General features: G+C 47.3%; 1 protein-coding gene across 7 annotated transcripts; it reads right to left on the bottom strand.

Moving 5' to 3' along the window:
- Nucleotides 1-6701: 6701 nt before the first annotated feature.
- Nucleotides 6702-11443, bottom strand: DKKL1 (dickkopf like acrosomal protein 1). 7 transcript variants are annotated; one of them, XM_086353558.1, is made up of 5 exons: nt 11257-11443; nt 10631-10805; nt 10060-10200; nt 9835-9927; nt 6702-7091 (listed from the first exon to the last, which is right to left on the bottom strand). In XM_086353558.1, the coding sequence occupies exons 2-5, from the start codon at nt 10784-10786 to the stop codon at nt 6780-6782; spliced, it is 702 nt and encodes a 233-aa protein (XP_086209684.1). In that variant the 5' UTR covers nt 10787-10805; nt 11257-11443; the 3' UTR covers nt 6702-6779. The 7 variants fall into 7 exon arrangements, with proteins under 7 accessions (XP_086209684.1, XP_086209687.1, XP_086209685.1 ...); XM_086353561.1 differs by having other exon boundaries at nt 9886-9927; XM_086353559.1 differs by lacking the exon at nt 11257-11443 and adding an exon at nt 10913-11164.
- Nucleotides 11444-12457: the final 1014 nt, after the last annotated feature.

The raw sequence follows: 12457 nt of genomic DNA, 5'->3' as shown, positions 1-12457 counted from the left end.
ATCCCTAGGAGGAGGGCGTGGCAAGCCACTATAGTATTCTTGCCTGGAGAATCCCATGGACAGAGGAGCCTGGTGGGCTACAGTCCAAAGGGTCACAAAGAGTCGGACACGACTGAAGCGAGTTAGCATGCACACGTGACCCACTCACTCGGCCTCTTTGCTAGCCCAGACCCAGAAATCATTTTACATTCTCCCATTCATCCCATCATCGTTCATTCAGCTGTTACTTCCTCAGAGAGTCCTTCCTCTGACACACAGTCTATAATTCAGACTCATCTCTCTACTTAGTTTTTTATTCGTCCTCGAGGCTCGTCTCTCCGCCGTGAAATAGTCTGTATTTGTGCACTGTCTTTGTCACCCCCTACTGGAATGTGAGCTCCTAGCGGTAGAAGGTTGTTGGGAACTAGAATATCCTTGGCCCAGGGTGAGTTCTCAAACATTTTTTGTCGAATGAATGAAGGTACAGAATCTACGCCTCAAAACTGTTGGACTGTGTAGAATGATGATAAGACTGGAGTCAGACATTCTTGGGTTTGAATTTTGACTCCATCACTCTCTACCTGTAACCTTGGCACAAAGGCTTACCCTCTCTCTGAGCCTCAGGTTTCTCACCTAGAAATGGAGATAATTGCTTTTTAGGTACCTTGCGGGCTTGAAGTAGTAATCCTTGTTGGGTGATAGTTATTATTTTGGCTATTATGTGGTGGCTTGTTAAACATTTGGAAAGAACCTGTTTAACAAGTGATGTGGTGATTGGTTAAAAGTGTGAGATTTGAAATCAGAAAGCCTAGTGCCATTGCTGTGTGACTTTGGGAAGTGATTCTACCTCTCTGAGCCTCCCCTTCTTCCCTAAAATGGGAACAAACAATATCCACTTTATGGAGTCTTATAAGAGTTCAATAAGAATGTTTGCCTAGTGTTTTCTTAGCACGGCTGACAAGTGGTGGACCCTGCTGACGTTATTAATATGATTTCATTCTTTCATTTTTTTCTTTTTTGTTATTTTTCATTTTATTCCTTCAGTAGTTCTTGTTTATTTCCCTTTTTTTTGAGGAATATAATTTTGTAAGACCTAAAATAATTTTAAAAACTGTTTTATAGTATAATTGTAACATACATAAAGTGCTAAATTCTAGGTTATGGGTCAATTAAGCTTTTAATAGAGTAATACAGTAATGAAACCACCCATATAAAAAAAGAGAATATTGCCTGCAGCCCAGAAGTCTTCACATTTCCTCCTAATTATTGCCCCACTAAAGGTGACCACTGTTAATTATGGCCTCTTTTGCTCAACATTATAAAATCCATTCCATGGCAGTAGGTCATTCATTTCACTGTCGTATAATATTCCAGTCTCTGAATATGCCACGATTGAACCATTTTACTCTCAATGGACATCGGTTGTTTCTGCTTTTTGGCAATTATGAATACTGTTTTAGAATTTTATTTATTGATTGATTCCTGTGCTGGATCTTTGTTGCTGCACGGGCTTTTCTCCAGTTGGGATGCGCGGGGGCTAATCTCTATTCAGAGTGCTGGGGCTTCTCATCGCAGTGGCTTCACTTTTTGCAGAGTGCAGGCTCTAGGTGCCTAAGCTTCAGTAGTTGCAGTTCCTGGGCTTCAGCGCACGGACTCAGTAGTTGTGGTGCACGGGCTTAATTGCTCTGCAGCACGTGGGATCTTCCCAAACCAGGGACTGAACCTGTGTCTCCTGCATTGGTAGGCTGATTCTTTACCACTGAGCCACCAGGGAAGCCGTGAATACTGTTACTATGAATTATTTATTTAGATTTTCTTTAATTACTCTCAGTAATGTATCATAGTTTCCTGTTTAGAGATCTAGCAAATCTTTTGTTAGGTTTATTCTTAGGTATTTTGCTTGTTATGCTGATTCAAATCATATTTTTAAAAATTTCAGTAAAAATCTTTTTGTTCATAATGTTTAGGGATATAATTGATTTTTGTAGGTTAATATTATATACAGTGAAGGGTAGCAGAATATATCACTCCCAAAATATCCCACTATGACATAAGGATCATTTTGAGCTGAAGACAGTCGAGAAACAGATATAGATGCCCTTCTCTGTTTGCCTAAAAGCTGGATATAAGTTGTTTCTTTTTTTTCTGCCATGCCTTCTGGCTTGTGGGATATCTTAGGGATGGAACCCAGGTCCACAGCAGTGAAAGCGCTGAATCCTAACCACTAGACCACCAGGAAATGCCCTGTATTTTCTCTCCTTAGTCAGTGTGATTCATCTAGATTTTTTTTTGAGTTTATTATTTTTGGCTGCACAGGATGTGGGATCTTCACCCCCCAACCAGGGATTGAACTTTTGCCCCCTGCATTCACAGTGAGGAGTCTTCCACTGAAAGTGTGGACTTCCCCGGGACCACCGGGGAAGTCCCCAGTCTGGATATTGTCTCCTGATCTGTTTCCCACTGTGTCTCATCTGCTGTGAAACTCATCTACTGATTTTTTAATTTATAAATCCTAAAATATACATTGGATTCCATCTCCCTCTCCCCTCTCTTTTATTCTGTTTTCCCCTCTCTTTTAGATTCTAGTTTTCTGATGAAATTCTCCATCTTTTCATCTATTTTTTGAACTTATTCATCATAGTTACTTTAAAATCTGTGTCTTAATATTAGTATCTGGATCACATGTGGATGCATACTTCAACTGTTCTGCAGACAAACATCTGTTTCCCCAGATGCCAGATGTGGTTAAGGTTTATGGTATCCCTATGGACTGGGGGCTTCCCAGGTGGCCCTAGAGGTAAAGAACTCACCTGCCAATGCATGAGACTTAATAGACGTGGGTTTGATCCCTGGGTCTGGAAGATTCCCTGGAGGAGGAAATGGCAACCCACTTTTGTATTCTTGCCTGGGAAATCCCATGGAGAGAGGAACCTGGCGGGTTACAGTCTGTGGGGTCACAGAGTTGGACACGACTGAGCAACTTAGCATGCATGTATGGTCTGCTAGAGGGAGCAGACTTGTCAGAAAATTCTACCTAATCAAAATAGGTAGATACATCCCCTACAACCCAGCAATTCTTTTGCTGATTAGAGCCCCCCCATCCTGTCCTTCTGGACCACAAAGGGGCTTATATACTAGTGTTTGCTGCTGCTTCTGTGCTGTACTTAGTCATACCTGGCTCTTTGCGACCCCATGGACTGTAGCCTGCCAGGTTCCTCTGTCCATGGAGTTTTCCAGGCAAGAAATACTGGAGTGGGCTGCCATTTCCTTCTCCAGGGGGTCTTCCCAACCCAATGCTCTAACCTGTGTCTCTTCCTCCTCCTACATTAGCAGGTGGATTCTTTCAGCAATGTGCCACCTGGGAAGCCCCGCGAAGCTCTCTACCAGTGTTTATTGTACCATTATTTGTAATGGTGGGAAATCAGAGGCAACTCAGGTGTGGATCACTGAGAGGGTGGCGAGGTTGACCATGGAACTGGGTGGATTTTGGATGTACCAGTGCAATATGGAGGCATCTTAACGATGGTACTGAGGGACTTCCCTGGCAGTCCGGTGGTTAAGACTCCGTGCTTCCACTGCAGGGGGTGTGGGTTCATTCTCTGGGGAACTAAGATCCCATATGTTCCACAAAATTCAACCAAGAAAATAAATAAAGATGGTACTGAAAAGAAAAAGGCCCACCGGAATGACGTATGTAATACCACCAATGTAAATTAAAAATTTTTGTTGTTCAAGTAGCTCAGCCGTGTCCAGCTCTTTGTAACTCCATGGACTGCAGCACATTAGGCTTCCCTGTCCTTCACTACCTCCCGGAGTTTGCTCAAACTCATGTCCATTGAGTCGGTGATGCCATCCAATTCTCATCCTCCATCGCCCTCTTCTCTTCGTATCCTCAATCTTTCCCATCATCTTTTCCAATGAAAATTAAAGATACATGCATCAAAAGGAATTATATTAAATAAGACTACTTACTGTTAGGAGCTGAAATGTGTCCCCTGAAATTTCATATGTTGAAGCCCTTACTGCTGGTGCCTCAGAATTCTATCATATTTGGAGAAAAGATCTTTAAAGAGATAATTAAGATGATGGGACTTCCCTGGAGGTCCAGGAGGTCCAGTGGTTAAGAATTTGCCATATAGTGCAGGAGATGGAGTTTGATCCCTGTTTGAGGAGCTAAGATCCCATATGCCTCGCAGCCAAAATAAATCAAAGCTTAAAACAGAAGCAGTGTTGTAACAAACCCAATAAAGACTTTAAAAATGGTCCACATTAGAAAAAATCTAAAAAAAGAATTATTAAGATGAGTTCTCAGGACCTCCTGGTGGTCCAGTGGTCAAGACTCTGTGCTCCCAATACAGGGGGGTGCTGGGGTTCTATCCCTGGCCAGAGAACTAGATCCCAGATGCCACAGCTAACGATCCCATATGCCACAACTAAGACCCCTCAAAACCAAAGAAATAAATATCTTTCTTTTTAAAAAAGAGAGGAGTTCTCTAGGGTGGGCCCTAATCCAAAATGACTGATGTCCTTATAAGAGGAGGGAATTTGGACACAGATGTGTGCGTGCGTGAGAAAAGACCACATGAAGATACAAAGATGGCTGCCTACAAGTCAGGGAGGGAGGCCTTAGAAGACATGATACCTGTCAACAACTTGATCTCAGACTTCCAGCCCCAGAACTGTAAGAAAACAAATGTCTCTTGTTTAAGTCACTCACATCTGTGGTATTTTCTTAGGGCAGTCCTAGCTGACTAATATACCAAAAATACACTTACCAAAAATAAACATTAAACACAAATAGTTGTCAATGGTGGGAAAGTGAATGGGACTGGGGGTGGGTTGGGGAGAGAAGGTATGGAAAGGCCAATCAGGTTTTGATATTCTCCATGAAGACATATTGATGCTTATTTGGGATAATAAAAAAAAATCTATTTTTCCCCCCAAAAGAAAGTTCTCTTTTATTTACACCCACATATTGCTAGTTTCCTGAATGTGCTGAGTCTCTGTGCAGGGTGATTCCAACTGGAACCTGGGCTTCGAGGGGGGAAAACACACGTTGTGTCTGCCTCCCCTGCAGGACCCAGCACCTAAAGACCCAGATGTGCCTTCTCAATGGTGTGTCTTGAGGGAGGTGTTCTGGAGGGAATAGGAGTTGCTCCGAGGATTTGGAAGGAATGGGCAAAGTGGACAGGGTGCCCAAGACAGGGACTGTCAGTTTCCAGGTGGCTGAGGCAGCAGGCCTAGCTCTCAAAGATGGAGTCTGAAGTGCCAGGCATGGAGGGACAGACAGAGGGACAAAGGGAAAGAGAAACAGAGCGAGTCAAGATGGAGTCAGCATATGATTTGAGAGGGAAGGAGAAGATAAAAATGAGGAAGACATCTCTGGTGGTCTAAGGGTTAAGACTGTGCACTTCCAGTGCAGGGCACATGGGTTTGATCTTTAGTCTGGGAACCAAGATCCAACACTGTGTGGCATGGCCAGGAAAAAAAAAAAAGATGAGAGTGGAAACAAGTGGTGTGGATGTGAGATGGAAGTGTACATGCATAGTTGGGGGCTGGAGGTGACAGTCTGGACATGCAGTGGGCAGAATAATGGCTTTCCCCAAAGATGCCATGCCGTGTTGAGTCGCTCAGTTGTGTCCAACCCTTTTCGACCCCATGGACTGTAGCCTGCCAGGCTCCTCTGTCCATGGGGATTCTCCAGGCAAGAATACTGGAGCGGGTTGTCGTGCCCTCCTCCAGGGGATCTTCCCAACCCAGGGATTGAACCCAGGTCTCGCACATTGCAGGTGGATTCTTTACCATTTGAGCCACCAGGGAAGCCCAAGAATACTAGAATGGTTAGCCTATCCCTTCTCCAGGGGATCTTTCAGACCCAGGAATCGAAGCAGGATCTCCTGCAGGCAGATTCTTTACCAGCTGAGCTCCCAGGGAAGTCCTCTCCCCCAAAGACGGCCCCCCTCTAATTCCTGGAACCTGTTTCATATGCTGTCCAGGTGGGCCCAATCCAATCCTGTGAGTCCTTCAAGGCAGAGAACTCTGTCCTGCTAGAAGAGGAGGAGGAAGGCATAAGGGAGATGGGGCAGAAGGGACATTCAGAGAAAATTTTTGTGTATTTTTGTGAGATTTGAGGTGTGGGACCCACATACAAGAACTGTAGAGAGACCTCCAGGAGCTAAGAGTGGGTGGCCCCAGAAGACAGCCAACAAGGAAGTAGGGACCTCAGTTGAACCTTCAGGGGACCTGATTGTGCCAACAACCTGAATGATCTCGGAAACAGAGGCATCCCGGGGCCTCAGGTAAGAACCCTGCTGGCTAACACCTTGATGTTGCCTTTGTGAGACCTGCACAGAGGACCAGCCCAGCCATCCTGGATTTCTGAACTATGGATTAGTGAGAGGATACATTTGCACTGTTTTCAGTGGCTAGGTTTGTGTGGCAGGGATAGGAAGCTAATGCAGAGTGGACAGAAAGGACTGGAGTGAGAGTTGGGAGCCCGAGGGCAAGCAGAGCAGGCGGTAACAGAGATGGAAGCAGAGGGTACAGGTGGGACAGAGGTGACAGAGGAGATGACAGAGTTGCTCAGTTGGAAGACAGATGGCGTCTGAATGAGGGAACAACCTGGGGACGCTGGCAAGAAGTTACAGCTCAGCCAGAGGCCATGCTCAAAGCTAGGCTTGGTTGGCTGAGGCCTGGGGACAGATCCCAAAAGAAGACGGTGCTGCTGGAAAAAAGGTTTAATTTCCATATGGTGCTGGGGTCTGGTGGAGGGTACAGGCAGGCTTCCCCGGGCCCCACCCCTACAACTGCTGGGAAGGCCTGAGGATGTACAGGAAGTGGGCCTTGCGGGCGGGCAGCCTGGAGTGAGAGGAGCTCTGCACGCTCTCTTCAAGTCCGTCCTCTCGGGTCCCCTCTCGGAGCCCATCCCGGATGGCCTGCAGACGGTGTCGCTTCTCACTCAGCCAGTGGCCGCCCTCCTGGGTATTCTGGTGGGACCTCCGCCGTGGCAGCTTCATGATCCAGACGGCCACTCGGGGATGGGGCTCCGGGTGGAAGCTGTCCACGGCCTTCGGGACCGGCGCCAGGGCCTCCTTCTCCTCTATCTTAGGAACCTGTTGAAGGGGGCGGGGAACAAGGAGACCCTCTCAAACTCCAAGGGTCAGCCTCAGGATGCTCCCCTGGCATACTCAACCCACTCTGCCACCTAGGGAATACTTTGGGAATTACAGAGTTGACCAAAAAGTTCATTTGGGTTGCTTGAACTGAACTGAACTGAACTGAACTGATAGAAGCATGTTAATCACTCAGTCGTGTCCTACTTTTTGGGACTCCATGGACTGTAGCTCACCATGGGATTTCCCAGGCAAGAATACTGGAGTGGGTTGTCAGTCCCTTCTCCGGGGGATCTCCCCCTACCCCCGCCCAAGGATCAAACCCAGGTCTCTTGCATTGCAGGCAGATTCTTTACTGTTGGAGCCACCAGGAAAGCCCTTTTCATACAAGCTTATGGACAAACCCAAACTTCTGGGCCAGTCCAATAAAGCTCACTTTGTCTTTTTTACAAAGGACTTGTGTTTTAGAAATAAAAATACTCTGATGTTTATAATATACTCTGGGTTTTAAAACACATTTTGGAGGTTTCAAAAGCACTTCCAGATTAAGCATCCCCCTGAGGTTTAGAAAGTAATCTGAAATGTACAAAGCTCTTTGGGATTAATGAATCATGAGCATAGTTGCAACGGGTGATCCTGGATCAAAATTGATTGAATCCTGGGTCAAAAATCATATGAGCTCTTGTGGACAGCTTTCGGTCCAGCAGGGACATTTCAGTGTCTGTTTGGTCCTTGTGACTCAAAGTGAGGGCTGTGGACCCACAGCATCAGCATCACTTGGGAGCCTTTAGGTATGCAAATGAGCAATCCCCCACCAACCACCTACTGAATCAGAGTCTGTGTTTCAGTCACTTGAGGTTTGGGAAGCCTTATAGGAGATGGTTACATATTGAATTGTAATCCCTGCTCTCCAATTCATGTGTTGAGGTCCATTAGGACCCTAGTACAGGGGTTCTTAACCTCTGACATCTCATGTTTGATGATCTGAGGTGGAACTGAGTAATAATAGTAGAAATAAAGTGTACAATAAATGTGCTTGAGTCCTCTCCCAAACCACCTCCACCCCGGTCTCTGGAAAAACTGTCTTCCATGAAACTCATCCGTGGTACCAAAGAGGTTGCCCTAATAGCTCAGAATGTGACCTCTTTGCATATAAGATCACTGTGGTTTTCATTAGGTAAGATGAGGTCATTAGCGTGGGCTCTAATCTAACACGACCAGTTTCTTAGAAATTTGGACCTAGAAATGCACAGAGAACTGCATGCGAAGATAAAGACAGATGGGGCTGATGCATCTACACACCAACAACACTAAGTAACTGTCAGTAAACCACCAGAAGCTAGGGCAGAGGCACAGAGGTCTCCCTCACAGCCCTCAGTAGGAATCAACCTTGCTGACACCTTGATCTTGGACACCTAGCCTCCAGAACTATGAGAAATACACATCTGTTGTTGAAGCCACCCAATCTGTGAGACTGTTATGGCAGCCCTAGAAAACAAATACAGAGATAATTGACGTGTGTGTGTGTGTGTGTGTGTATGTGTATATGCTGGGTCGATCACTCATGTCCGACTCTTTGTGACCCCATCTACTATAGTCTTCTAGGCTCCTCTGTTTATGGGATTTCTGAGGCAAGAATTTTGGAGTGGGTTTCCATTTCCTCCTCTAAGGGTTCTTCCTGACCCAGGGATTGAACCAGAATCTCTTGTGTCTCCTGCATTGGCAGATGGATTCTTTACCACTGAGCCACCTGGGAAGTGCTGAGATAATGGATATCAATGTTACATTTCTTGGGTGTAAAAATGGAACTATGGTCATGGAGGTGAAGGAGATATCTGCTGAAGGGTTTAGGGGTGAAGTGTCGTGATGTCAATCATTTACTGTCATATGGTTCAAAAATAAAAAGGTAAAAAAGAGTCCATCTGGTAAAATGTTATACAGGTAGTGAATCAGGTCAAGGAGATATTTTTGGTTGTCACAGCTGGAGGGGGTGGGTGCCTCTTCCGTCCAGTGGTAGAGGCAAGGATGCTGTTAAACATTGTATAGTGCACAGGACAGCCCCCACAACAAAAAAATTACATGGCCCCAAACACCAACAGTGATGCTGTTGAGAAACCCTGCTCTGTGGGAAAGGGGATACAGGTTTACTGTACTTTTTTTTTAAACTTTTCTGTAGATTTGAAGTTTTTAAAATAAAAAACTGGGAATGTGTATGGGAGAACCATGTGGGTTTACTAAGCACTTAAGGGTTCTTAAACCTTTTTAGGTTAAAAAAAAAAGCACTTTGTGATCAGAATTGCTCTTAGAGGTTTACAAAGGTGAGATGCACAAAGGATTGGGGGTTCATAAAGTACTTAGGAATTATTTAAAAAATCACATTCTGACGTTTACAAGGGAGAGATTTACCAAGCTCTTTGGGACAGATTAAAAAATACTTGGAGGTTTGAGTACTTTGAGATCAAAACACTCTGAGGTTTATGAGGGTGAATCTTATTTGGGGAAAAATGCACTTTCTTTGGTTTACAAAATCCTCTAGGGTTTAAAGTAAGAGAGGATGTATCTCTGAGGTTGTAAACCTCATTTCCGAAAGCTGGTTAGTCCCTTTTGACAGATGACAAAACTGAGGCCCAGAGAGAGGAAGAGTGGCACAGAGGGAGTGGGAGAGTCAATTCATTAATCTATCATTTCTTGCTAAACTACAGAAAATGTTTGGGCTTGGACACTGCCAGGGGTGTGTCCTAACCTTCCAGTCACCCTCCAAACTCCCCTCTCCTGGCTCAATGGATGCCACCACCTTTTCGGAGATCACCACCTCTCCTGTCTTGTTGTCGGTCACCTGTGAGGACAGGAGGAGAGAGTGAGAACAAAACTGCCTTCCTCCTTTGCCTTCCTCAACCCCACCTCCACCAGATACTGCAACATGAGGGATCTTGGAGATACTCCAGGAGGGACTTCCTGGCATAGGCACCTTGTCAATCTGGAGGTGGCTGGAGAGAGTGTTGTTTCCCAGCCTGCGCTCCTGGTTCTCTTCTTGGTGGTAGTTCCTAGGGAGGCCCCGGAAGTCCATAGGGGCAGAGAAGAAGCTGTCCATGCCCCGCAGCAGGTCATCCTGGGCCAGAGGAGGAATCAGTGAGCTGTGGAACATCCAGACTCCCCAGGACACCTGGAGCCTTGTTAGGGTCCCCCTTCTCTCTCCATCCTCTGACCCTGAGGGCCTAACTCGGTCACCTCCTGCCTCCATATGTCCCATCACCTTTCTATTCCTGCCCCTCATCTGTCTTCTGTCTCTCTGTCTCTATTGCCCTCTCCTCCCTCTCCCTCTCGCCCTCTGTCTCCCTCCCTCTCTTCCTATCTCTCGGTCTTTCCATCCATCTTTCTGCCCCTTGACTCCCTCTCTTCTTGTCTATCTTTCTACCTGGCCACGACCCCTCTCTCCCACTCTTTCTTCTCTGAACTCTTTCCGTCCCTCAGTCACCATCTGTCACCCCTGTTCCTCTTCTCTGTACCTCTTCTTTCCCCCAACCCAGGCCACCGCTTACTTTCAGGAAAAGGCGTGTGAAGCCTTGGAGTAGACTCTGAAGACCTAGAAAACCTGAGGAGCTCTCCTGGACGTCACCATCGCGGATCGGGGCTGCAGTGGAGGGGGGCACCGAGGCAGAGGAGAGCAGCAGCAACGGGAGTAGCTGGTGCCACATGGCGGGGCGGGCCGGGAGGCTGCGGCGAGGACAGGGGTCAGAGCTCCCCCTTCCCTAGACAAGGACACTTCCCGACCCCTGGTCCGGAAACTCCTCAGACTCCGGCCATTTGCCCCCTCCCCTTACCTTCTACGCCAACACCCCCGGTCCAGTCCGGTCCCTCCCCTCCCCCCAGACCCGGCTCTTCAGGGCTCGGTCTCACACAATGGATCTATCTCATTTCTTTCCTTCTCCCACATTCGTATCCAGATCTCATTCCTCCTCACCTTCTCCCACGCCCCGCCCCTTCTTCTGGGCCCCGCCTTTATGCTAGACCACAGCCCGGTCACCGGACTCAAGACTCCCGCCGTCCACGGACTGTTAAATCCAAACAGTTCTGTTCTCGAGCCCAGGTCGGATACTGGAGCGTTGGAGGGGCTCCGCGAGCCCTGGACCCGCCCCTATGGTCTGACCACGCCCCATCTGCTTACCTCACCCCTGAGGCCGGCCCACTATTGGGTAGTCTCACCCATGAGTAGGAGCCACGCCCCTTAAGCCAGAGCGGGGCATTGATTTCAAATTCACACCCCCATAGTCAGACCGCGTCCCTGTCGGCTGACCTCTGCCCTGGAGACTCAGTGTGGCCGGTATTCTCTGATCCTGGCCACGTGCTGGAGTCTCGCTCCAGTCGAAGGTGGCCCCGCCCCGACTTAGGGCCACGCCCCACATCTAGGCCACGCCTCTGTGCCCTGGATCTTGTCCCTAGAGCCCTCAGTTCCATTCCTAGGCTCCCTCTGCTCTTGAAATACAGGTGTCCGAACAGTCCTTCTGATTCGCCCACTGCTTAGTTTTGTATCTATCTTTGAAAGCTCCGTGTCCCTTTTCGTCGTCTTTAGGTTTTGAAACGATTAAGGCGCTCAACAGAGGGCAATGTAGGGACGCTGAACTCCACGGTTCCACCAAAAAATTCCTCCCTAGAAACCCTAAAGACAGCCTTATGTCCCACCTTACAGGGAACCCGGAACCTGGGCTCCCTTCTTCCTCAGGACATGAGATTCTTGATCCAGCCCCTCTAGTCTTGTCAGTTTGAACACTCATCTTTAAGGGATATAATTAAGGGACTCTCATCTCTCTCCTCTGGCAACCAAGGCTCTCTCCTGGTCCTGGGACAGCGGCCACCTCTAGTCCACTAATGCATGTGGATGTGGGAGTCTGCATCTTCGTGAACTTCCAATAAACTCCCAGTCGTCTTGCCCAAGATCCTTAACTCTGATGAGGTCACAAGGAGGCCAATCAATCAAGAGAAACCAATGGAAATCAACAAGAAACCCATCTCCATACTTCTATCCTCAAAAATACACTTGAGGTTGAACAGGGAAGATTCTTTTGTGTTTCTATTAACATCAGTCACTTCCACATCTGCAACACACAAACTACACTGGAGGGTGGCTGGGAGGCCAGGGCCCCAGACCTTTCCTCCTCCAAATTCAGGAATCTTGGCCCCCAGTCTCCTCTTCCTTCAGTCCCAGGTTTCCGGGCCCCAATCAATTCTCCCTCAGACCCAGGTGTCCAGACCCTCCATTCCCCTCCTCTCTCTGGGATCCAAGCATCAGAATCTCGGAATTCTCACAGGCCCCAGCTAGACTTCACCTCTCTTTGGCCAAAGCAAAAATCCTCTCCGAAACTGTCACC

This window comes from Bos grunniens, chromosome 18 (assembly GCF_055505025.1).
Source record: "Bos grunniens cultivar Pamir isolate PY7600 chromosome 18, Bosgru_T2T1.0, whole genome shotgun sequence".
Lineage (NCBI taxonomy): Eukaryota > Metazoa > Chordata > Mammalia > Artiodactyla > Bovidae > Bos > Bos grunniens.
This window is presented reverse-complemented; position numbering and strand designations above follow the sequence as displayed.